Source organism: Scardinius erythrophthalmus (assembly GCF_964197995.2).
Source record: "Scardinius erythrophthalmus genome assembly, chromosome: 8".
In the NCBI taxonomy this organism is placed as follows: domain Eukaryota; kingdom Metazoa; phylum Chordata; class Actinopteri; order Cypriniformes; family Leuciscidae; genus Scardinius; species Scardinius erythrophthalmus.
The window spans coordinates 173468-197500 of record NC_138228.1 but is presented as its reverse complement, the minus strand read 5'-3'; the positions used below and the strand labels follow the sequence as shown (position 1 = coordinate 197500).

The following is a 24033-nucleotide window of genomic DNA, read 5'->3' as shown; positions in this document are numbered from 1 at the left end:
TCGCTCATGCTCATGATGCGTGTGCAGTTAGTGGTGCGCGTGCAGTTAGTGATGCGCGTGCAGTTAGTGATGCGTGTGCAGTTAGTGATGCGCGTGCAGTTAGTGATGCGTGTGCAGTTAGTGGTGCGCGTGCAGTTAGTGGTGCGTGTGCAGTTAGTGGTGCGTGTGCAGTTAGTGGTGCGTGTGCAGTTAGTGGTGCGTGTGCAGTTAGTGGTGCGCGTGCAGTTAGTGATGCGCGTGCAGTTAGTGATGCGCGTGCAGTTAGTGATGCGTGTGCAGTTAGTGGTGCGTGTGCAGTTAGTGGTGCGCGTGCAGTTAGTGGTGCGCGTGCAGTTAGTGGTGCGTGTGCAGTTAGTGGTGCGTGTGCAGTTAGTGGTGCGTGTGCAGTTAGTGGTGCGCGTGCAGTTAGTGGTGCGCGTGCAGTTAGTGATGCGCGTGCAGTTAGTGATGCGCGTGCAGTTAGTGGTGCGCGTGCAGTTAGTGATGCGTGTGCAGTTAGTGGTGCGTGTGCAGTTAGTGGTGCGTGTGCAGTTAGTGGTGCGCGTGCAGTTAGTGGTGCGTGTGCAGTTAGTGATGCGTGTGCAGTTAGTGGTGCGCGTGCAGTTAGTGATGCGTGTGCAGTTAGTGGTGCGTGTGCAGTTAGTGGTGCGCGTGCAGTTAGTGGTGCGCGTGCAGTTAGTGGTGCGCGTGCAGTTAGTGGTGCGTGTGCAGTTAGTGGTGCGTGTGCAGTTAGTGGTGCGTGTGCAGTTAGTGATGCGTGTGCAGTTAGTGGTGCGTGTGCAGTTAGTGATGCGTGTGCAGTTAGTGGTGCGTGTGCAGTTAGTGATGCGTGTGCAGTTAGTGGTGCGTGTGCAGTTAGTGGTGCGTGTGCAGTTAGTGGTGCGTGTGCAGTTAGTGGTGCGTGTGCAGTTAGTGGTGCGTGTGCAGTTAGTGGTGCGTGTGCAGTTAGTGATGCGCGTGCAGTTAGTGGTGCTAGTGATGCGTGTGCAGTTAGGGATGCGTGTGCAGTTAGTGGTGCGTGTGCAGTTAGTGGTGCGCGTGCAGTTAGTGGTGCGCGTGCAGTTAGGGATGCGTGTGCAGTTAGTGGTGCGTGTGCAGTTAGTGGTGCGCGTGCAGATAGTGGTGCGCGTGCAGTTAGTGGTGCGCGTGCAGTTAGTGGTGCGCGTGCAGTTAGTGGTGCGCGTGCAGTTAGTGGTGCGTGTGCAGTTAGTGATGCGTGTGCAGTTAGTGGTGCGCGTGCAGTTAGTGGTGCGTGTGCAGTTAGTGGTGCGTGTGCAGTTAGTGGTGCGCGTGCAGTTAGTGGTGCGTGTGCAGTTAGTGGTGCGCTTGCAGTTAGTGGTGCGTGTGCAGTTAGTGATGCGCGTGCAGTTAGTGGTGCGTGTGCAGTTAGTGGTGCGTGTGCAGTTAGTGGTGCGTGTGCAGTTAGTGGTGCGTGTGCAGTTAGTGGTGCTAGTGATGCGTGTGCAGTTAGTGATGCGTGTGCAGTTAGTGGTGCGCGTGCAGTTAGTGGTGCGCGTGCAGTTAGTGGTGCGTGTGCAGTTAGTGGTGCGTGTGCAGTTAGTGGTGCGTGTGCAGTTAGTGGTGCGCGTGCAGTTAGTGATGCGTGTGCAGTTAGTGATGCGTGTGCAGTTAGTGGTGCGCGTGCAGTTAGTGGTGCGTGTGCAGTTAGTGGTGCGCTTGCAGTTAGTGGTGCGCGTGCAGTTAGTGGTGCGTGTGCAGTTAGTGGTGCGTGTGCAGTTAGTGGTGCGTGTGCAGTTAGTGGTGCTAGTGATGCGTGTGCAGTTAGTGATGCGTGTGCAGTTAGTGGTGCGTGTGCAGTTAGTGGTGCGCGTGCAGTTAGTGGTGCGTGTGCAGTTAGTGGTGCGCGTGCAGTTAGTGGTGCGTGTGCAGTTAGTGGTGCGCGTGCAGTTAGTGGTGCGTGTGCAGTTAGTGGTACGCGTGCAGTTAGTGGTGCGTGTGCAGTTAGTGGTGCGCGTGCAGTTAGTGGTGCGTGTGCAGTTAGTGGTGCGTGTGCAGTTAGTGGTGCGTGTGCAGTTAGTGGTGCGCGTGCAGTTAGTGGTGCGTGTGCAGTTAGTGGTGCGTGTGCAGTTAGTGGTGCGTGTGCAGTTAGTGGTGCGTGTGCAGTTAGTGGTGCGTGTGCAGTTAGTGGTGCGTGTGCAGTTAGTGGTGCGCGTGCAGTTAGTGGTGCTAGTGATGCGTAGGGCTGTCAAAATTGCTCAAAAATTACGTTCGAATATTCCCTCTAAAAAACACACGAATATTCGAACTATTCGAACATCTGGTTGCGCATTTTGTCAATGACGTACATTACGTCAATAACAGGACAAATTAATACAAAGAGACATAACTACTTGTATAGGTTTATTTAAGTTTAAACATATTTGACAACGTATTACATACACAAAAAAAAAACAACTAATCCCCTAATGGCCAAGACCGCAGACCTCACTCTCGCTCACTCGCAAGCACTCTTTCTCTCTCTCGCCCTCACCCGCTGCGTTCACACACCAAACGCGAATAGAGCGTCTGGCGCGAGTGATTTCAATGTTAAGTCAATGTAAAGACGCGTTTACGCGCGTCTGGAGGTCTTGTGGCGCGAATGAGGCGTCACGCTCTCCGAGCATCAAACTTTTGCTTTTGACGCGCAAATTCAAAATGTTTAAGAGTCCAACTAGACGCGAATCCGACAGTGAACGCTCCGAGCGAGCTGTGCTGTGGTAAAAATTTAACTTTTCCTTGACATGAAACGGTAAATAATCAAACCAGTGGAAGCCTGCAGTGCATGAAACTGCTGTATCTAACCCTAACCCTTATTCATGCTGCGCAATATCTATTTAGTCAGTACAGTAGCCTACTCTTTAGTAATGTTTCTGTTTACCGTTAACGCTTCTTCCTGTTACCTGTCCCTGACCCCTCAGGCAGCGCGCCCACTCGCAAAGCTGACAGCCGCGCCTCTGCTACCGCGGGCGTTTTTCCACATTCGAATATTAATTTTCACATTCGAATTTCTGTTTTTTAAAACTATTCGAATATATATTCGAATTTAGAATATTCGTTGACAGCCCTAGTGATGCGTGTGCAGTTAGTGATGCGTGTGCAGTAAGTAATGCGTGTGCAGTTAGTGGTGCGCGTGCAGTTAGTGGTGCTAGTGATGCGTGTGCAGTTAGTGGTGCGCGTGCAGTTAGTGGTGCTTGTGCAGTTAGTGGTGCGTGTGCAGTTAGTGGTGCGTGTGCAGTTAGTGGTGCGTGTGCAGTTAGTGGTGCGTGTGCAGTTAGTGGTGCGCGTGCAGTTAGTGGTGCTAGTGATGCGTGTGCAGTTAGTGGTGCGTGTGCAGTTAGTGATGCGCGTGCAGTTAGTGGTGCGCGTGCAGTTAGTGGTGCGCGTGCAGTTAGTGGTGCTTGTGCAGTTAGTGGTGCGTGTGCAGTTAGTGGTGCGTGTGCAGTTAGTGGTGCGTGTGCAGTTAGTGGTGCGCGTGCAGTTAGTGGTGCTAGTGATGCGTGTGCAGTTAGTGATGCGTGTGCAGTTAGTGGTGCGTGTGCAGTTAGTGGTGCGCGTGCAGTTAGTGGTGCTTGTGCAGTTAGTGGTGCGCGTGCAGTTAGTGGTGCGCGTGCAGTTAGTGGTGCGCGTGCAGTTAGTGGTGCGCGTGCAGTTAGTGGTGCGCGTGCAGTTAGTGGTGCGCGTGCAGTTAGTGGTGCGCGTGCAGTTAGTGGTGCGTGTGCAGTTAGTGGTGCGTGTGCAGTTAGTGGTGCGTGTGCAGTTAGTGGTGCGCGTGCAGTTAGTGGTGCGTGTGCAGTTAGTGGTGCTAGTGATGCGTGTGCAGTTAGTGATGCGTGTGCAGTTAGTGATGCGTGTGCAGTTAGTGATGCGTGTGCAGTTAGTGATGCGTGTGCAGTTAGTGGTGCGTGTGCAGTTAGTGGTGCGTGTGCAGTTAGTGGTGCGCGTGCAGTTAGTGGTGCTAGTGATGCGTGTGCAGTTAGTGATGCGTGTGCAGTTACTGGTGCGTGTGCAGTTAGTGATGCGCGTGCAGTTAGTGATGCGCGTGCAGTTAGTGGTGCGTGTGCAGTTAGTGGTGCGCGTGCAGTTAGTGGTGCTAGTGATGCGTGTGCAGTTAGTGATGCGTGTGCAGTAAGTAATGCGTGTGCAGTTAGTGGTGCGCGTGCAGTTAGTGGTGCTAGTGATGCGTGTGCAGTTAGTGGTGCGTGTGCAGTTAGTGATGCGCGTGCAGTTAGTGATGCGCGTGCAGTTAGTGGTGCGCGTGCAGTTAGTGGTGCTAGTGATGCGTGTGCAGTTAGTGGTGCGCGTGCAGTTAGTGGTGCTAGTGATGCGTGTGCAGTTAGTGATGCGCGTGCAGTTAGTGGTGCGTGTGCAGTTAGTGATGCGTGTGCAGTTAGTGGTGCTAGTGATGCGTGTGCAGTTAGTGGTGCGCGTGCAGTTAGTGGTGCGTGTGCAGTTAGTGATGCGCGTGCAGTTAGTGGTGCTAGTGATGCGTGTGCAGTTAGTGATGCGCGTGCAGTTAGTGGTGCTAGTGATGCGTGTGCAGTTAGTGATTCGCGTGCAGTTAGTGATGCGCGTGCAGTTAGTGATGCGCGTGCAGTTAGTGGTGCTAGTGATGCGCGTGCAGTTAGTGATGCGCGTGCAGTTAGTGATGCGCGTGCAGTTAGTGGTGCGCGTGCAGTTAGTGGTGCTAGTGATGCGTGTGCAGTTAGTGATGCGTGTGCAGTAAGTAATGCGTGTGCAGTTAGTGGTGCGCGTGCAGTTAGTGGTGCTAGTGATGCGTGTGCAGTTAGTGGTGCGTGTGCAGTTAGTGATGCGCGTGCAGTTAGTGATGCGCGTGCAGTTAGTGGTGCGCGTGCAGTTAGTGGTGCTAGTGATGCGTGTGCAGTTAGTGGTGCGCGTGCAGTTAGTGGTGCTAGTGATGCGTGTGCAGTTAGTGGTGCGTGTGCAGTTAGTGGTGCGCGTGCAGTTAGTGGTGCTAGTGATGCGTGTGCAGTTAGTGGTGCGTGTGCAGTTAGTGATGCGCGTGCAGTTAGTGATGCGCGTGCAGTTAGTGATGCGCGTGCAGTTAGTGGTGCTAGTGATGCGCGTGCAGTTAGTGATGCGCGTGCAGTTAGTGATGCGCGTGCAGTTAGTGATGCGTGTGCAGTTAGTGATGCTCGTGCAGTTAGTGCAGTTAAATGAGTCTGACACTCGAGTCTGTCTGCTCTGCAGCGTTGCATCACGTGCACCTGCACAATATCATAGCTTATGATTTCCGAAAATAGTACTATGTTGTCAACTAGTGATATCATCACAAGAAATGTTGAGGAATATGCAACATAATTTAGACAATTATTTTTGTCATGTTATAATAGTTATAACTGTCAGACATGCTGTCAGTGATGCGTGTGCAGTTAGTGATGCGTGATGCGTGTGCAGTTAGTGATGCGTGTGCAGTTAGTGGTGCGTGTGCAGTTAGTGGTGCGTGTGCAGTTAGTGGTGCGCGTGCAGTTAGTGGTGCGTGTGCAGTTAGAGGTGCGTGTGCAGTTAGTGGTGCGTGTGCAGTTAGTGATGCGTGTGCAGTTAGTGGTGCTAGTGATGCGTGTGCAGTTATTGGTGCTAGTGATGCATGTGCAGTTAGTGGTGCGCGTGCAGTTAGTGGTGCTAGTGATGCGTGTGCAGTTAGTGGTGCTAGTGATGCGTGTGCAGTTAGTGATGCGTGTGCAGTTAGTGGTGCTAGTGATGCGTGTGCAGCTAGTGGTGCGTGTGCAGTTAGTGGTGCGTGTGCAGTTAGTGATGCGTGTGCAGTTAGTGATGCGCGTGCAGTTAGTGGTGCGTGTGCAGTTAGTGATGCGCGTGCAGTTAGTGGTGCGCGTGCAGTTAGTGGTGCGTGTGCAGTTAGTGATGCGTGTGCAGTTAGTGATGCGCGTGCAGTTAGTGGTGCGCGTGCAGTTAGTGATACGCGTGCAGTTAGTGGTGCGCGTGCAGTTATTGGTGCGCGTGCAGTTAGTGGTGCGTGTGCAGTTAGTGGTGCGTGTGCAGTTAGTGGTGCGTGTGCAGTTAGTGGTGCGTGTGCAGTTAGTGATGCGTGTGCAGTTAGTGATGCTAGTGATGCATGTGCAGTTAGTGGTGCTAGTGATGCGTGTGCAGTTAGTGATGCGCGTGCAGTTAGTGGTGCGTGTGCAGTTAGTGGTGCGTGTGCAGTTAGTGGTGCTAGTGATGCGTGTGCAGTTAGTGGTGCGCGTGCAGTTAGTGGTGCGCGTGCAATTAGTGATGCGCGTGCAGTTAGTGATGCGCGTGCAGTTAGTGGTGCGCGTGCAGTTAGTGGTGCGCGTGCAGTTAGTGGTGCGCGTGCAGTTAGTGATGCGCGTGCAGTTAGTGGTGCGCGTGCAGTTAGTGGTGCGCGTGCAGTTAGTGGTGCGCGTGCAGTTAGTGGTGCGTGTGCAGTTAGTGATGCGTGTGCAGTTAGTGATGCGTGTGCAGTTAGTGGTGCGTGTGCAGTTAGTGATGCGTGTGCAGTTAGTGGTGCTAGTGATGCGCGTGCAGTTAGTGATGCGCGTGCAGTTAGTGATGCGCGTGCAGTTAGTGGTGCGCGTGCAGTTAGTGGTGCGCGTGCAGTTAGTGATGCGCGTGCAGTTAGTGGTGCGTGTGCAGTTAGTGATGCGTGTGCAGTTAGTGGTGCGTGTGCAGTTAGTGATGCGCGTGCAGTTAGTGGTGCGTGTGCAGTTAGTGGTGCGTGTGCAGTTAGTGGTGCGTGTGCAGTTAGTGGTGCGTGTGCAGTTAGTGATGCGTGTGCAGTTAGTGATGCTAGTGATGCATGTGCAGTTAGTGGTGCTAGTGATGCGTGTGCAGTTAGTGATGTGCGTGCAGTTAGTGGTGCGTGTGCAGTTAGTGGTGCGTGTGCAGTTAGTGGTGCTAGTGATGCGTGTGCAGTTAGTGGTGCGCGTGCAGTTAGTGGTGCGCGTGCAATTAGTGATGCGCGTGCAGTTAGTGATGCGCGTGCAGTTAGTGGTGCGCGTGCAGTTAGTGGTGCGCGTGCAGTTAGTGGTGCGCGTGCAGTTAGTGGGTGCGCGTGCAGTTAGTGATGCGCGTGCAGTTAGTGGTGCGCGTGCAGTTAGTGGTGCGCGTGCAGTTAGTGGTGCGCGTGCAGTTAGTGGTGCGTGTGCAGTTAGTGATGCGTGTGCAGTTAGTGATGCGTGTGCAGTTAGTGGTGCGTGTGCAGTTAGTGATGCGTGTGCAGTTAGTGGTGCTAGTGATGCGCGTGCAGTTAGTGATGCGCGTGCAGTTAGTGATGCGCGTGCAGTTAGTGGTGCGCGTGCAGTTAGTGGTGCGCGTGCAGTTAGTGATGCGCGTGCAGTTAGTGGTGCGTGTGCAGTTAGTGATGCGTGTGCAGTTAGTGGTGCGTGTGCAGTTAGTGATGCGCGTGCAGTTAGTGGTGCGTGTGCAGTTAGTGGTGCGTGTGCAGTTAGTGGTGCGTGTGCAGTTAGTGGTGCGTGTGCAGTTAGTGATGCTAGTGATGCATGTGCAGTTAGTGGTGCTAGTGATGCGTGTGCAGTTAGTGATGCGCGTGCAGTTAGTGGTGCGTGTGCAGTTAGTAATGCGTGTGCAGTTAGTGGTGCTAGTGATGCGTGTGCAGTTAGTGGTGCGTCTGCAGTTAGTGGTGCGTGTGCAGTTAGTGATGGGTTAACCCTGCAGTTAGTGGTGCTAGTGATGCGTGTGCAGTTAGTGGTGCGTGTGCAGTTAGTGGTGCGTGTGCAGTTAGTGGTGCGTGTGCAGTTAGTGATGCGTCAGTTAGTGGTGCGTGTGCAGTTAGAGGTGCGTGTGCAGTTAGTGGTGCTAGTGATGCGTGTGCAGTTAGTGGTGCGTGTGCAGTTAGTGATGCGTGTGCAGTTAGTGGTGCGTGTGCAGTTAGTGGTGCGCGTGCAGTTAGTGGTGCGTGTGCAGTTAGTGATGCGTGTGCAGTTAGTGGTGCTAGTGATGCGCGTGCAGTTAGTGGTGCGTGTGCAGTTAGTGGTGCGTGTGCAGTTAGTGGTCAAGTGCAGTTAGTGGTGCGTGTGCAGTTGGTGATGCGTGTGCAGTTGGTGATGCTAGTGATGCGCGTGCAGTTAGTGGCAGGGCTCGCAAAATCGCCTGCCCGACGTCCCGGGGCTATTGTGTTTTCCAGTCGGGCTACCAAAATGCATAACCAGCCTGCCCGACGGGCTATCTGAAATAGTGTTCGCTTCAGTTTTGTTATTTAATCGGATTCAGCGCGTTCTTCATCTTCAATCCGCTGCGGCGCAGAGCAGAGCCAGAGAGCGCACGTCAGAAAGGGGTGTGTGTGTGTGTGTGTGTGTGTGTGTGTTAATTTGAGTCTCATTGGTCTGTCAATGTCAGAATATTTGAGATGACCAATCAAATCAAAGTAGGCGGGCTTTATGTTCACAAGAAGCTGCAGAGCGCGAATTTGAGCAGAGCGACTCGACGCTTCAGTTTACGGCCAAGTGCGAGATAAGATGTAAGTAGCTAAACTAAACATTTCATATTTGACAGCTTTTTTAGGTCATAAATGTAAAACGAATGACAAAATTAATCAGACAAATGAATATACTTTTGTCGAATCTCGCCATTTTGAACTGAAAATAGGCCTATGTAACGTGACTAATAATTAGTTTACTGTCATTGTGAGGGGACATTAGCATTAACAAATCCGTTTTCATGTTAGGCACAAGATTAATACTGAATGTGTACATGTTGAGAATTAATATGCAATTTGTAGCCTTCAGTAAATTAAAAAACTTCAGCTTTAGGGGGGGAAGAGACAGGGCAAGATGAGGAGACTGAGAGAAAAAGAAAGAGTGATGGATAAGAAGTGAGAGCAGGTATTGACACAATCTACTGCCCACTGACATTGTTTTAAAGCTATTTCTTATCCTTTTTTGGCCTTCAAACGTCTTGAAATGGACATATCAGAGAAATAAAAAATTTGAACCCCCTAATAACCTTAAATGTAGGACCTATTTGATTATAAAGCCCTTTATTAGGAATAAGATCAATAATGAATGTGTACATACTGTGAATGAATTTAATAAACTTAGTTAGGCTACCTAGCTTTCCTAGTAGCTTTCAGTAAATGAATGCGTCTGAGACAATGATTCATAAATCAACCTATCAGTTGACCCTAAGTTTACTTCACTGACAGACAAAAATGAAAATATTTCAGTATATACCTAATATATACCTATATCAGTCAAAGCTCAGCTTTAGGAGGGGAAGAGACAGAGCAAGAGAAAAACAAAGAGAATAGGAGTGTGATGCTGATGAGGAGAGAAAAATAATCAGCTGCCCTCTTACATGGATTTAAAGCTATTGTTATCCAATTTTTTTGGCCCTCAAAACATCTTAAAATGCACATATGTAGATCAGAGAAATCAACATTTTCTCGGGGGTGCCCCTGAACCCCCCTCACTAGCCTACCTCACATTCGGGACCTCCGTGATGATAAAACCCTGCCATCTGCATGTTAATGAAACTTAATAGTGAGCATTAGACCCTAAACTAAAGTGTTACTTTTTTATTTTATCATACCCTCATTGGGGGCTGAGCCACAGACTGATTCATGTTCCATACTGGCCACACACCTTTCAGTTCAGTTAGAACCAGATGCATATTTGTTGATATTTTGTGTTTTGAAAAAGTTTTTGATTCATTGTTTTGACTCCTAACCAATATTCTAGATTAATAAAATTGACTTTTTATCTGGGCTAGTCAAATTCATTTCGGGCTACCAAAATCTGAAGAGTGCCTGCCCGAAGGGCTACCAGCGATTTTGAAATTTTGCGAGCCCTGAGTGATGCGTGTGCAGTTAGTGATGCGTGTGCAGTTAGTGGTGCGTGTGCAGTTAGTGGTGCGTGTGCAGTTAGTGGTGCGTGTGCAGTTAGTGGTGCGCGTGCAGTTAGTGGTGCGCGTGCAGTTAGTGGTGCGTGTGCAGTTAGTGGTGCGTGTGCAGTTAGTGATGCGTGTGCAGTTAGTGGTGCGTGTGCAGTTAGTGGTGCGTGTGCAGTTAGTGGTGCGTGTGCAGTTAGTGGTGCGTGTGCAGTTAGTGGTGCGCGTGCAGTTAGTGGTGCGCGTGCAGTTAGTGGTGCGCGTGCAGTTAGTGGTGCGCGTGCAGTTAGTGGTGCGTGTGCAGTTAGTGGTGCGTGTGCAGTTAGTGATGCGTGTGCAGTTAGTGGTGCGTGTGCAGTTAGTGGTGCGTGTGCAGTTAGTGGTGCGTGTGCAGTTAGTGGTGCGCGTGCAGTTAGTGGTGCGCGTGCAGTTAGTGGTGCGTGTGCAGTTAGTGATGCGTGTGCAGTTAGTGATGCGTGTGCAGTTAGTGGTGCGTGTGCAGTTAGTGGTGCGTGTGCAGTTAGTGGTGCGTGTGCAGTTAGTGGTGCGTGTGCAGTTAGTGGTGCGTGTGCAGTTAGTGGTGCGTGTGCAGTTAGTGGTGCGTGTGCAGTTAGTGATGCGTGTGCAGTTAGTGATGCGTGTGCAGTTAGTGATGCGTGTGCAGTTAGTGGTGCGTGTGCAGTTAGTGATGCGTGTGCAGTTAGTGATGCGTGTGCAGTTAGTGGTGCGTGTGCAGTTAGTGGTGCGTGTGCAGTTAGTGGTGCGTGTGCAGTTAGTGGTGCGTGTGCAGTTAGTGATGCGTGTGCAGTTAGTGGTGCGTGTGCAGTTAGTGGTGCGTGTGCAGTTAGTGATGCGTGTGCAGTTAGTGGTGCGTGTGCAGTTAGTGGTGCGTGTGCAGTTAGTGGTGCGTGTGCAGTTAGTGGTGCGTGTGCAGTTAGTGATGCGCGTGCAGTTAGTGATGCGTGTGCAGTTAGTGATGCGCGTGCAGTTAGTGGTGCGCGTGCAGTTAGTGGTGCGCGTGCAGTTAGTGGTGCGCGTGCAGTTAGTGGTGCGCGTGCAGTTAGTGGTGCGCGTGCAGTTAGTGATGCGCGTGCAGTTAGTGGTGCGCGTGCAGTTAGTGGTGCGTGTGCAGTTAGTGGTGCGTGTGCAGTTAGTGGTGCGTGTGCAGTTAGTGGTGCGTGTGCAGTTAGTGGTTCGCGTGCAGTTAGTGGTGCGCGTGCAGTTAGTGGTGCGTGTGCAGTTAGTGGTGCGCGTGCAGTTAGTGGTGCGTGTGCAGTTAGTGGTGCGTGTGCAGTTAGTGATGCGTGTGCAGTTAGTGGTGCGTGTGCTGTTAGTGGTGCGTGTGCAGTTAGTGGTCAAGTGCAGTTAGTGGTGTGTGTGCAGTTGGTGATGCGTGTGCAGTTAGTGGTGCTAGTGATGCGCGTACAGTTAGTGGTGCGTGTGCAGTTAGTGGTGCGTGTGCAGTTAGTGATGCGCGTGCAGTTAGTGGTGCGTGTGCTGTTAGTGATGCGCGTGCAGTTAGTGGTGCGTGTGCAGTTAGTGATGCGTGTGCAGTTAGTGGTGCTAGTGATGCGTGTGCAGTTAGTGATGCGTGTGCAGTTAGTGGTGCTAGTGATGCGTGTGCAGTTAGTGATGCGTGTGCAGTTAGTGGTGCTAGTGATGCGTGTGCAGTTAGTGATGCGTGTGCAGTTAGTGGTGCGTGTGCAGTTAGTGATGCGTGTGCAGTTAGTGATGCGTGTGCAGTTAGTGATGCGTGTGCAGTTAGTGGTGCTAGTGATGCGTGTGCAGTTAGTGATGCGTGTGCAGTTAGTGGTGCGTGTGCAGTTAGTGATGCGTGTGCAGTTAGTGGTGCTAGTGATGCGTGTGCAGTTAGTGATGCGTGTGCAGTTAGTGGTGCGTGTGCAGTTAGTGATGCGTGTGCAGTTAGTGGTGCTAGTGATGCGTGTGCAGTTAGTGATGCGTGTGCAGTTAGTGGTGCGTGTGCAGTTAGTGGTGCGTGTGCAGTTAGTGATGCGTGTGCAGTTAGTGGTGCTAGTGATGCGTGTGCAGTTAGTGATGCGTGTGCAGTTAGTGGTGCGTGTGCTGTTAGTGGTGCGTGTGCAGTTAGTGGTCAAGTGCAGTTAGTGGTGCGTGTGCAGTTGGTGATGCGTGACACACGCAGAGACTCGTAACGAGAGAGTCGAGCGTTGCGTGTTCTTCATGTGTTTGTGTCTGGAGAACATGAGTGTGTGTGCAGAGCTTCAGTTCCTGAATGATGCAAACACAGAGTCTCATCGGGCCACATCCCGAGCTCAGAGCCCAAATACTCTCACTTTTCTGATTTGTAAATGTGAACTTGTGAACTAATAAATTAACTTCTTATGGATAAAGGTGGAAGAGCGCATCATTTCCTTCCTTGCTTAATTGTCCCAGAGGAGTCTGAGGCTCAGCTCCGTTCCCTGGGTCTGATGAAGCTTCCATATTGAATTCCTCTTCCTGTCATTCAGTTCCTCATCCCAGGCCGATTTAAACTCACACTCACATTCCTCTTTTGTACCTGTCATTGTTTGTGCCGGTGTCCCTGAGTGTGTCGTGTGTGTGTGTGTGTTCAGAAGCGAGACAAGAGGAGAGCTGAGGAAGAGCAGCAGAAGCAGTGGCTGGAGAACGAGAGAGCAAAGACACTCAACAGAGTGCGCTGCTTCAGAGAGGTAATGCATCGCTGTGTGAGTGAGTGAGTGAGTGAGTGAGTATGTGTGTGTGTGTGTGTGTGTGTGTGTGTGAGTGTGTTTAATTTTCAGCTTGGCTTCAGTGTTTGTTTTCTGTGTTTCTTTGAGTTTAGAGACATCAGGGTCAGTATGCTTTAAATACAGAGTCACATGACTCCAGCAGAGATGACTCCTCCCAGCCCCTGTCAATCATCAGCCTGGGACCGCAGAGCTCCGCCCCCCGTAGGAAGGGGCGGAGTCAGAAGCAGCGTGACATCCCGGTGCAGATTCTGCTGCCCTCTGGATCTTCATCAGCAAAACCAGACCAGATGCCTCCTCCTCCTCCTCCTCCTCCTCCTCCTCCTCCTCCTCCTCCTCCTCCTCCTCCTCCTCCTCCTCCTCCTCCTCCTCCTCCTCCTCTTCTTTCTCCTCCTCTTCTTCCTCCGCCTGCTCCACAAACCAGTGACAAGCTGCCGATGCGAAACACTCTTGAACAAAACTCAGGTGAGCGTCAGAGTCCTGGACTCCACAAGCTAATGAAATACAATTCTTAACTGCCGTTTTAATGTTTTAGCTTAAGGAAACAATATAAAACAGTATATAAAAGGGTAGTTTGTATGTTTAAAAAACTTGTTCTTATTGTTGTACTTAAAACAGAAAATAACTTCTTAAAGTTAAAATAACCTCCAACTCGCTGAGACAGTCAATAAATTAACATTTAGTAAAAGACATTAACTTTTTTGCAAGAAAAGATTCATAGCCGGACAAATTATATAATTTTTAAACTTTACTAGTGTAAAGTTTTGAAGTTATGTTTTTTTTATTTGTTGACTGGAGACAGACATTTTAGTCTTATGAACAAAATTAAGATATTCTTAAGAAAATATTTGAGAATGTAATATTATATTTGACATTAAAAAAATTAAGCCTATTTTAGGACTTTAATGATTCCTTGTAAATAATTCTCATGCCAATTAAGCATATTTACCCCACTGTAGTGAAATCTCATTCTCATCATGTGGAAGTATGATTCTGTGGTTCTCTTCGCGTGTTGGTCAAAAATAACCGAGTTTATTTTTTTGTTTCAATGAAATGAATATACTATATTTTAGTTCGATAATGTTTTTTATTTAATATTTTGTATTTTTAGGGGATTTTATGGTACAAAATTATATTTACGTTGTATTTATAATCCATTTATTCACTTTTTGAGCATAGACCTGAAAATTAAACTTCCAGCTTAAACTGGTAAATCTTGAATGCTTTAGAGCGACAGACTGAAGTTGATTTCTTAAAGACGACACTTGGCAGATTATTGCTGAAGTGAAGAAAGTTTTAAAAAGTAAACTTAAAAAAAGTTACAGAATTTTAAGTTTATTGTTATGAAAAATGTGCAAAAATACTATATTAAATTTTTACATGAAATATATATTTTCAAAAACATGTTTTACTCTAAAACTGTGAGACAATAAATGCCATCTAAACAAGTTGTGTTCAAAATTGAGCCTGATAAAAAGAAGAGCTTTCAGTGAGAGTGTGTTCGGCTGCAGTACCAAACGCGTCCACTGGAGGAAATTTGTCTCCAAGTGCCAAAACCTTTACCAAGTTTCATTCTGAAGGATCCAAATGTAAGAATATGTTTAAGATCTGCTGATCTTACTTCCTTACATAACATCACATAAAAAAACTAAGGTGAACTATACTGTATTGGGCATTCAAGGTGAACATGATGGCATCAATTTACTGATCAGAAGTCAGCTTTAAGTCAGCTGTCTAAACATTGTAATAGTCAGGGGTTTTGTTAGTCTTTGATCTTCCAACTAAGAGTTGGACTGTGTGTGAATGTTACCTAGTCTAAGGTCTCGTGAGCATTTGTTGTTTATACCATTGTCTCAGTTGGGGGCAATTGCCTCTATTGTCTTTAGATGATTAGATTTAGTGGTTACCTCTAAGGCTGTGTGTATGTTTAGCACTTTTAAGGACAGCCCACTGAAAGGCCTATAAAGAAACCATGTAAAGTTTGTTAGCCAGACTGATTTGGGAAGAACTGCAGCCGCGTCAACGCGAAGTCCTCAATAAAGAATAACTTTGTTTGAACGTGATCCCCAACGTCTCCTGGTTTCTGCTTCGACGAAGAAAAAGTTTTCAACAGTACCATTCCGATGAAGAAAAAAATTCGACAAAAAACAAATGTAAAATTTTTGGGTCAGACATGAGCGAAGAGCACCAGAGGTTAAGCATTGTGTGTCATGTTATAAACACAGCACGTGTCCTGTATTTATGTAGACTCTGAGGAGAAATATGACTCTCTCAGTGAATGAAGTGTGTTTGTGACGCAGGGTCGATGGACGAGCTCCTAGCATCGCTTCAGCGCGGACAGAAACACCTGAGGAAGGTCGAGGTCGAGGTCAAGGTCGAGAGTGGTGATGTCAGAGACAGCCTCCTGTCAGCCATCCGTCAGGGCGTGGCCTTGAAGAAAGCCCCGCCCTCTAGAGCCCCGCCCCTCAGCTCAGACTCAGAGTTAGAGCGCAGCATCAAAGCTGCCATGCTGAGGATGAAGAAGGTCTCGAACGACTCTGACGATGAAGAGCGCTCGGACTCGCCGACTGGAGACTGGGAGAGTTAAACACAACCTGAAGTCTGTGATTCTCCCCAAACGTTGCCGTTTCAGCCAGGATTACTAGTTGTGATGCTAACTTCCTTTGCCAATGTGATGCTACATTTAGATCTCTTTGGGATTTTGCACTGAAATGTCTTGTCATTATGTAAGAATACAGTTAATTGCACTGAACATTTGTGTCAATAACAGCCGTGGCTCTGAACGGGTCCATTAAAGTGCCTGATCAGGACTGGAGCTTGTGTGTGTGTGTGTGTGTGTGTGTGTGTGTGTGTGTGTGTGTGTGTGTGTGTGAGGGAATCACCTTCACCATAATAAAGGAGTGATGTACTTTCTGATTTGGTCACAGAGCAAAAAACTGCACACATTTAGCAAAACGGCTAGATATTATAAATTCGATTTTCAACCTTAATTTGTTTCAGACGTACAGTTATTCACAGCCTTACCGGATATTAATCTGTACGTTCAGGAGCTTCCTCTAGCTAGACGTCTTAAACTGCTCGATCTGAAGCCAGATCTGCTTGTGTTCTCTGATCTTACACTGCAGGATCCAGCTGTTCAAAAGTTTAATCTGGATCAGAATAATCTAGATCTGAAATCCCATGTTTTGTTATCCAGGATCAGGTAATACATCTTACTTTACGTCGTTTATTATCACCCTGATTCAGACACACACGTGTTCAGATGACCTGATCTGGATTAGCAGCTTCAGACATGCTTACATTCACAATGCCAGATGTGTGGAGAGCAACAGGTGGAAGAGTCGATGTGTGTCACTCAAAGTGTTTTATTCTGTTGTGAATAAAAACAACAGAAACATCTTTCAAATTTTTCAGTTTCCTCTAAACTAACAGATGCCTATGAGACTTAAGAGACATGGTGATGGAAAACATATTTTAATGCTTGTGTGTTCTGTCGCAAAAGTTTTGCATTTTCCCCCAAGAAACTTTGCATTCATTTGATAGAACACAAAAGTTTTGAGAGTGGAAAGCATTAAAATTCATTTTTCCTCCCATTACCATGTCAGCAAAACCAGACAAATATACATGATTAATGCAACTACTTAGAACTGGTTCATCTCTGATAATTGTGCCAGTGCAGTTTATAAAGTGATTAAAAAAAACACTTAAGATTAAATATATTATTTTGTCTGATATTGACAGCTGGTCGGGGATTATTTGATGGTGCCAGAATCTCTTTTCTTACTCTCCAGTCCTGAAGGCTTTAATAAGAAGGCTAATGTCTACTAATGTCTTACTTTAACCCTCATGCACTGCTCGATTTCTGCGCATAGCCTGTAAGATGCGGGTCAAACTGACCCTTTCAGATTCAATACAATTTTCCAAAAGAAAACTTTTGATATCAGCACTTGTGAAACATTACAAAAGACTTATATCTCAACATATCATTTATGAAAATGCTTTTAAACACTTTTTTTAACAGTTTTGTTTTGACAAAAAACTGAATTCTGAATTCTTTTTTTTTTTACATTGATGCTCAAAACATCATAACTGAACAATTTAATATTACTGTCTAATGAAATTGAACCGCAAGGTTATTTCGAGAGATTACGTCGCTATTTCGACATAATAAGGGGACATTCTAATATGCATTAACCCACATTTAGCGTTCTTATAATGGTTTTCTATGTGAGGAAAAAGGTTGGTAACGAAACAGTTGCTGGTCCCCATTGACTTCTTCCATAGTATGAAAAAAAAAAATACTATGGCTGTCAATGGGGACCAGCAACTGTTTAGTTACCAACCTTCTTTAAAATATCTTCTTTTGTGTTTAGCAGAAGAAAGAAACTCATACAGGTTTGGAACAACTTGAGGGAGAGTAAATGATGACATCATTTTCATTTTTGGGTGAACTATCGCTTTAATAACACTGTCCGTCTCTTTATGTTAAGATTTGTATTAATCTCGATATGCCACTAGAGGGCAGACTAAGACAGTGAATTAAAGAACGCATTGTTATGTTGACCTACTGTTTTCACTGGATAGTCTATTAATTCATACTTTTCTAAAACGTTGCATAATTAACTTGCCAATTACATATAGTTTTGTGCTAGTTTTGTTGTCAGTATTGCTCTTTCAGACAGCTTTATTAGATTTGGTTTATTTGTTAACTTTACACAACTCATAAAACTGCCTATAGATATAGCCTATTTTGCTTCATGTGCTTGGCCATTATTGGCCAGATCAGAAACTGTTTTACTGCACTGCCTTACCACTACTGCGGCTATTATTATTAATAATAATAGTATTAATTTAACTATTATTGTTGTTGAAGCTGCTGTACGGTCCGTGCTAAGAGTAGACTATTATAAAACCTCTTAAATCATAATAGTCTACTCTTAACACAGACCATACAGCAGCAGCAAGAACAATAATAGTTAAATTAATATTATTAATACCACATGAAGCAAAACAGGCTATCAGGCGTCTAATTACACGTTAAGCATTGCCCAGAAAAGACGTCAATAAATGCACGTGTCACTGTACATCTTTGTTGCATGCGCAAATTATGATCACTAATACAAAATAAAACATTTTATTCACAAATATGTATCTATTTGTACAAATTGCTGCACATTCGTTGAATTCTGAATTTTGCACACATTAGTTGAAAGCAATGTGTTTGTGGATAGTAAAACATATCTGCAACATTTATCAAGTTTACGGATAACTGTGCGTGCATTTATTAATCATTATGATACTAAAATCATAATAAAGCATACTTCAAAAAATCAGATGAGTCCAGAATAATAACGCAACGCATTTAATTTCACGTTAAGCATTTTCCTCACATAGAAAACCATTATAAGAACGCTAAATGTGGCTTAATGCATATTAGAATGTCCCTTTATTATGTCGAAATAACGAGATTAGTTTTTTTTTTCTCACCTTGCGGTTCAGGGCTTCCGTAGTTGTCTAATCTTTTGTTCTGTAGACTCATTTCATATATGCAAGAAATGACTCCTGACAAGATGAGCAGCATGATTTATCTCAAAAACTGGCTTATTGATATTAATAAACACCTGGTATATTGATGACTTGATAAGGCTGGTGTGTTTGTGTTTGTGTGTGTGTGTGTGTGTGTGTGTGAGAGAGAGTTAGTGAGTGAGTGAGTGAGTGAGTGTGTGTGTGAGAGAGAGAGAGAGAGAGAGAGAGAGAGAGAGAGAGAGAGAGAGAGAGAGAGAGAGAGAGAGAGAGAGAGAGAGAGAGAGAGAGAGAGAGAGAGAGAGAGAGAGAGAGAGAGAGAGAGAGAGAGAGAGAGAGAGAGAGAGAGAGAGAGAGAGAGAGAGAGAGAGAGAGAGAGAGAGAGAGAGAGAGAGAGAGAGAGAGAGTTATAAGACCAGATCAAATACTGAGCATCACAGATCTCAGTGACCATGTTTCTATGGAAACAGCCTTTGGATGCAGTTATAGTGACATCACAGAAATCTACGAACAATAATAAAAAAAATGTAGTGAAACACAGAATATATTCACATCTGGAGCATACTACTCACGATCAATAGCAGCTGTGTGTGGGCTGCAGGTTTCCACGGCAACACACACTCACCAATCAGAGGCGAGAGAGCGACGCCCACCGTCCGCGACACACATCAACTTCTGAAATAACTTCAACTCTCACGCATGGACAAAACACCCAACACAAAGATTTCCTTCATAAACTATATTTCCACAAGTATTTATTTTACAATTTTGATCAACAAAAGTGTTTTTATTTCTCCAGAAAGAGGGAAAAAGGCTCAAGTTTCCAGTAAGATGTGTGTTTTAGACACTCGCCCACGTTAAACGCTCTATAACACATCCACCACGACATTCAAACAAGCATCAAGAGGAAAACAAGTGAAAAGAGCTGAGGAGAGTGTTTGGAAGTTCATACGCTCCATCAAAGACTCAGGAAAGGCAGAGATTATTCTAAAAAAAGCACACGTATAAATTATCCCGTCACCCAAACGACAGACACACACACACCAGCACGTCACAAACACTGCTGAGCACAACACACATCTGCACCATACAAGCAAACTGCCTTCATCAAGCAGAGATTTGGCTCATATTTTCATAGATCAGAAAAAGATTATTTTCTTAATGCAACTCCATCTTGAAAATGTTTTTAAAAACACACAGAACCCAGCAGAACCAGAAGAGAAGTGTGTCCTGAGGCGGGTATTGCATGAGGAGCTGATCAACAGGTCAGTTCTCACTGAGTCTGTGGAGACCCGGAGAGCGCCACATTCAGGCACTTAGTGTTTCTGCAGTTCACGTCTGTAAGTGCATATCAAGCGATTCCAAACTACCCTGAGATCTGCAGCGGTAAAACACCCTTCAGTCTGTCTGTGTGTGTGTGTCTGTCTGTGTGTCTGTCTGTGTCTCTGTGTGTGTGTGTGTCTGTCTGTGTCTCTGTGTGTCTGTCTGTGTCTCTGTGTGTCTGTCTGTGTCTCTGTGTGTCTCTGTGTGTCTGTCTGTGTCTGTGTCTGTGTCTGTGTGTGTGTGTGTCTGTGTCTGTGTCTGTGTCTGTGTCTGTGTCTGTGTCTGTGTCTGTGTGTGTGTGTGTGTGTGTGTGTGTGTGTGTGTGTGTGTGTGTGTGTGTGTGTCTGTCTGTCTGTCTGTCTGTCTGTCTGTGTGTGTGTGTGTGTGTGTGTCTGTCTGTCTGTCTGTCTGTCTGTACGTGTGTGTGTGTGTGTGAGTGAGTCAGTGAGAGTGTGTGTGTGTGTGTGTGTGTGTGTGTGTGTGTGTGTGTGTGTGTGTTCAGTTGTCGATGCCTAGTTTAGAAATGCCCTGACGAACTTCATGCAGCTCATCAATCTTCCCATCCAGAAGGTCCATGAACTTCTTGAGTTCGGTCTTCATGTTCTTGTGTTTGTGCTGAGAGCCGTCGATCTCTCCCTGCAGGAGCTTCAGCTTCTCACTCAGATCCTGACTCTTCAGTTCTGCAACCTGTGAAACAGCAAACACAACAGTCAACGCATGCAGGAATAAAGACATCATGTGTTTATTTAAAATTAATCTGTTTGCATGAGTATTTCTAGTGTTATGTGTGATCAGGCAAGGCAAGTTTATTTATATAGCACATATCATATACTATGGTAATTCAAAATGCTTTACACAGAAAGGAATTAAAATAATCAGAAAATAAAAAAAGGAAAACTAAAACAGTTATAAAGGAATTAAAAGAGACAAAGATGATAGTTATAAAAAGAGTTAAAAGATTTTTCAGAGCTGCTTGTTTTACTGTGAGATTTTCCCATGTTGATTGTACCGTGTCTGACACTGAATTAAAACACAACGGCTCAGTGTTCAATGACACTTATTTACATAAATATACGTAAATTTACATACAAAAATATATAAATAAATATACATGAAGAGTGATAAACTGAAGAGTGATAAACTGAAGAGTGATAAACTGAAGAGTGATAAACTGAAGAGTGATAAACTGAAGAGTGATAAACTGAAGAGTGATAAACTGAAGAGTGATAAACGGAAGAGTGATAAAGGGAAGAGTGATAAAGGGAAGAGTGATAAAGGGAAGAGTGATAAAGGGAAGAGTGAAAGGGAAGAGTGATAAACTGAAGTGATAAACTGAAGAGTGATAAAGGGAAGAGTGATAAACTGAAGAGTGATAAAGGGAAGAGTGATAAAGGGAAGAGTGATAAAGGGAAGAGTGATAAAGGGAAGAGTGATAAACTGAAGAGTGAAAGGGAAGAGTGATAAACTGAAGTGATAAACTGAAGAGTGATAAAGGGAAGAGTGATAAACTGAAGAGTGATAAAGGGAAGAGTAATAAACTGAAGAGTGATAAACGGAAGAGTGATAAAGGGAAGAGTGATAAAGGGAAGAGTAATAAACTGAAGAGTGATAAAGGGAAGAGTGATAAAGGGAAGAGTGATAAACTGAAGAGTGATAAAGGGAAGAGTGAAAGGGAAGAGTGATAAACTGAAGAGTGATAAAGGGAAGAGTGATAAACAGAAGAGTGATAAACAGAAGAGTGATAAAGGGAAGAGTGATAAAGGGAAGAGTGATAAAGGGAAGAGTGATAAAGGGAAGAGTGATAAACTGAAGAGTGATGAAGGGAAGAATGATAAACGGAAGAGTGATAAACGGAAGAGTGATAAACGGAAGAGTGATAAACGGAAGAGTGATAACGGAAGAGTGATAAACGGAAGAGTGATGAAGGGAAGAATGATAAACGGAAGAGTGATAAACGGAAGAGTGATAAACGGAAGAGTGATAACGGAAGAGTGATAAACGGAAGAGTGATAAACGGAAGAGTTAAAGGGAAGAGTTAAAGGGAAGAGTGATAAACTGAAGAGTGATAAAGGGAAGAGTGATAAACTGAAGAGTGATAAACTGAAGAGTGAAAGGGAAGAGTGATAAAGGGAAGAGTGAAAGGGAAGAGTGATAAAGGGAAGAGTGATAAACTGAAGAGTAATAAACTGAAGAGTGATAAAGGGAAGAGTGATAAAGGGAAGAGTGATAAAGGGAAGAGTGATAAATTGAAGAGTGTGAAAGGGAAGAGTGATAAAGGGAAGAGTGAAAGGGAAGAGTGATAAAGGGAAGAGTGATAAACTGAAGAGTAAAACTGAAGAGTGATAAACTGAAGAGTGATAAAGGGAAGAGTAATAAACTGAAGAGTGATAAACTGAAGAGTGATAAAGAAGAGTGATAAACTGAAGAGTGATAAACTGAAGAGTGATAAAGGGAAGAGTGATAAAGGGAATAGTGATAAAGGGAATAGTGATAAAGGGAAGAGTGAAAGGGAAGAGTGATAAACTGAAGTGTGATAAAGGGAAGAGTAATAAACTGAAGAGTGATAAACTGAAGAGTGATAAAGGGAATAGTGATAAAGGGAAGAGTGAAAGGGAAGAGTGATAAACTGAAGTGTGATAAAGGGAAGAGTAATAAACTGAAGAGTGATAAACTGAAGAGTGATAAAGGGAATAGTGATAAAGGGAAGAGTGAAAGGGAAGAGTGATAAACTGAAGAGTGATAAACTGAAGAGTGATAAACTGAAGAGTGATAAAGGGAATAGTGATAAAGGGAAGAGTGATAGGGAAGAGTGATAAACTGAAGAGTGATAAAGGGAATAGTGATAAAGGGAAGAGTGATAGGGAAGAGTGATAAACTGAAGAGTGATAAACTGAAAAGTGATAAACTGAAGAGTGATAAACTGAAGAGTGATAAACTGAAGAGTGATAAACTGAAGAGTGATAAAGGGAATAGTGATAAAGGGAAGAGTGAAAGGGAATAGTGATAAACTGAAGTGTGATAAAGGGAAGAGTAATAAACTGAAGAGTGATAAACTGAAGAGTGATAAAGGGAATAGTGATAAAGGGAAGAGTGAAAGGGAAGAGTGATAAACTGAAGAGTGATAAACTGAAGAGTGATAAACTGAAGAGTGATAAAGGGAATAGTGATAAAGGGAAGAGTGATAGGGAAGAGTGATAGGGAAGAGTGATAAACTGAAGAGTGATAAACTGAAAAGTGATAAACTGAAGAGTGATAAACTGAAGAGTGATAAACTGAAGAGTGATAAAGGGAATAGTGATAAAGGGAAGAGTGATAGGGAAGAGTGATAAACTGAAGAGTGATAAACTGAAAAGTGATAAACTGAAGAGTGATAAACTGAAGAGTGATAAACTGAAGAGTGATAAAGGGAATAGTGATAAAGGGAAGAGTGAAAGGGAATAGTGATAAACTGAAGTGTGATAAAGGGAAGAGTAATAAACTGAAGAGTGATAAACTGAAGAGTGATAAAGGGAATAGTGATAAAGGGAAGAGTGAAAGGGAAGAGTGATAAACTGAAGAGTGATAAACTGAAGAGTGATAAACTGAAGAGTGATAAACTGAAGAGTGATAAAGGGAATAGTGATAAAGGGAAGAGTGATAGGGAAGAGTGATAGGGAAGAGTGATAAACTGAAGAGTGATAAACTGAAAAGTGATAAACTGAAGAGTGATAAACTGAAGAGTAAAACTGAAGAGTGATAAACTGAAGAGTGATAAAGGGAAGAGTAATAAACTGAAGAGTGATAAACTGAAGAGTGATAAAGAAGAGTGATAAACTGAAGAGTGATAAACTGAAGAGTGATAAAGGGAAGAGTGATAAAGGGAATAGTGATAAAGGGAATAGTGATAAAGGGAAGAGTGAAAGGGAAGAGTGATAAACTGAAGTGTGATAAAGGGAAGAGTAATAAACTGAAGAGTGATAAACTGAAGAGTGATAAAGGGAATAGTGATAAAGGGAAGAGTGAAAGGGAAGAGTGATAAACTGAAGTGTGATAAAGGGAAGAGTAATAAACTGAAGAGTGATAAACTGAAGAGTGATAAAGGGAATAGTGATAAAGGGAAGAGTGAAAGGGAAGAGTGATAAACTGAAGAGTGATAAACTGAAGAGTGATAAACTGAAGAGTGATAAACTGAAGAGTGATAAACTGAAGAGTGATAAAGGGAATAGTGATAAAGGGAAGAGTGATAGGGAAGAGTGATAAACTGAAGAGTGATAAACTGAAGAGTGATAAAGGGAATAGTGATAAAGGGAAGAGTGATAAAGGGAAGAGTGATAGGGAAGAGTGATAAACTGAAGAGTGATAAACTGAAAAGTGATAAACTGAAGAGTGATAAACTGAAGAGTGATAAACTGAAGAGTGATAAACTGAAGAGTGATAAAGGGAATAGTGATAAAGGGAAGAGTGAAAGGGAATAGTGATAAACTGAAGTGTGATAAAGGGAAGAGTAATAAACTGAAGAGTGATAAACTGAAGAGTGATAAAGGGAATAGTGATAAAGGGAAGAGTGAAAGGGAAGAGTGATAAACTGAAGAGTGATAAACTGAAGAGTGATAAACTGAAGAGTGATAAAGGGAATAGTGATAAA

At 44.9% G+C, this 24033-nt stretch overlaps 2 protein-coding genes across 5 annotated transcripts in view; one reads left to right on the top strand and one right to left on the bottom strand.

The window, feature by feature from the left end:
- Positions 1-16485, top strand: part of whamm (WASP homolog associated with actin, golgi membranes and microtubules) — a 37388-nt gene extending 20903 nt beyond the window's left edge. For both annotated transcript variants that reach the window (XM_081372644.1, XM_081372643.1), the window contains 3 exons: positions 12432-12527; positions 12659-13028; positions 14864-16485. In XM_081372644.1, coding sequence (XP_081228770.1) covers positions 12432-12527; positions 12659-13028; positions 14864-15150 — 753 coding nt within the window. In that variant the 3' untranslated portion in view covers positions 15151-16485. The remainder of the gene's footprint in view (positions 1-12431; positions 12528-12658; positions 13029-14863) is intronic.
- Positions 16486-19770: 3285 nt separating this feature from the next.
- The window catches only part of homer2 (homer scaffold protein 2), a 48265-nt gene continuing 44002 nt past the window's right edge, over positions 19771-24033 (bottom strand). For all 3 annotated transcript variants that reach the window (XM_081373068.1, XM_081373069.1, XM_081373070.1), the window contains one exon: positions 19771-20096. In XM_081373068.1, coding sequence (XP_081229194.1) covers positions 19908-20096 — 189 coding nt within the window. In that variant the 3' untranslated portion in view covers positions 19771-19907. The remainder of the gene's footprint in view (positions 20097-24033) is intronic.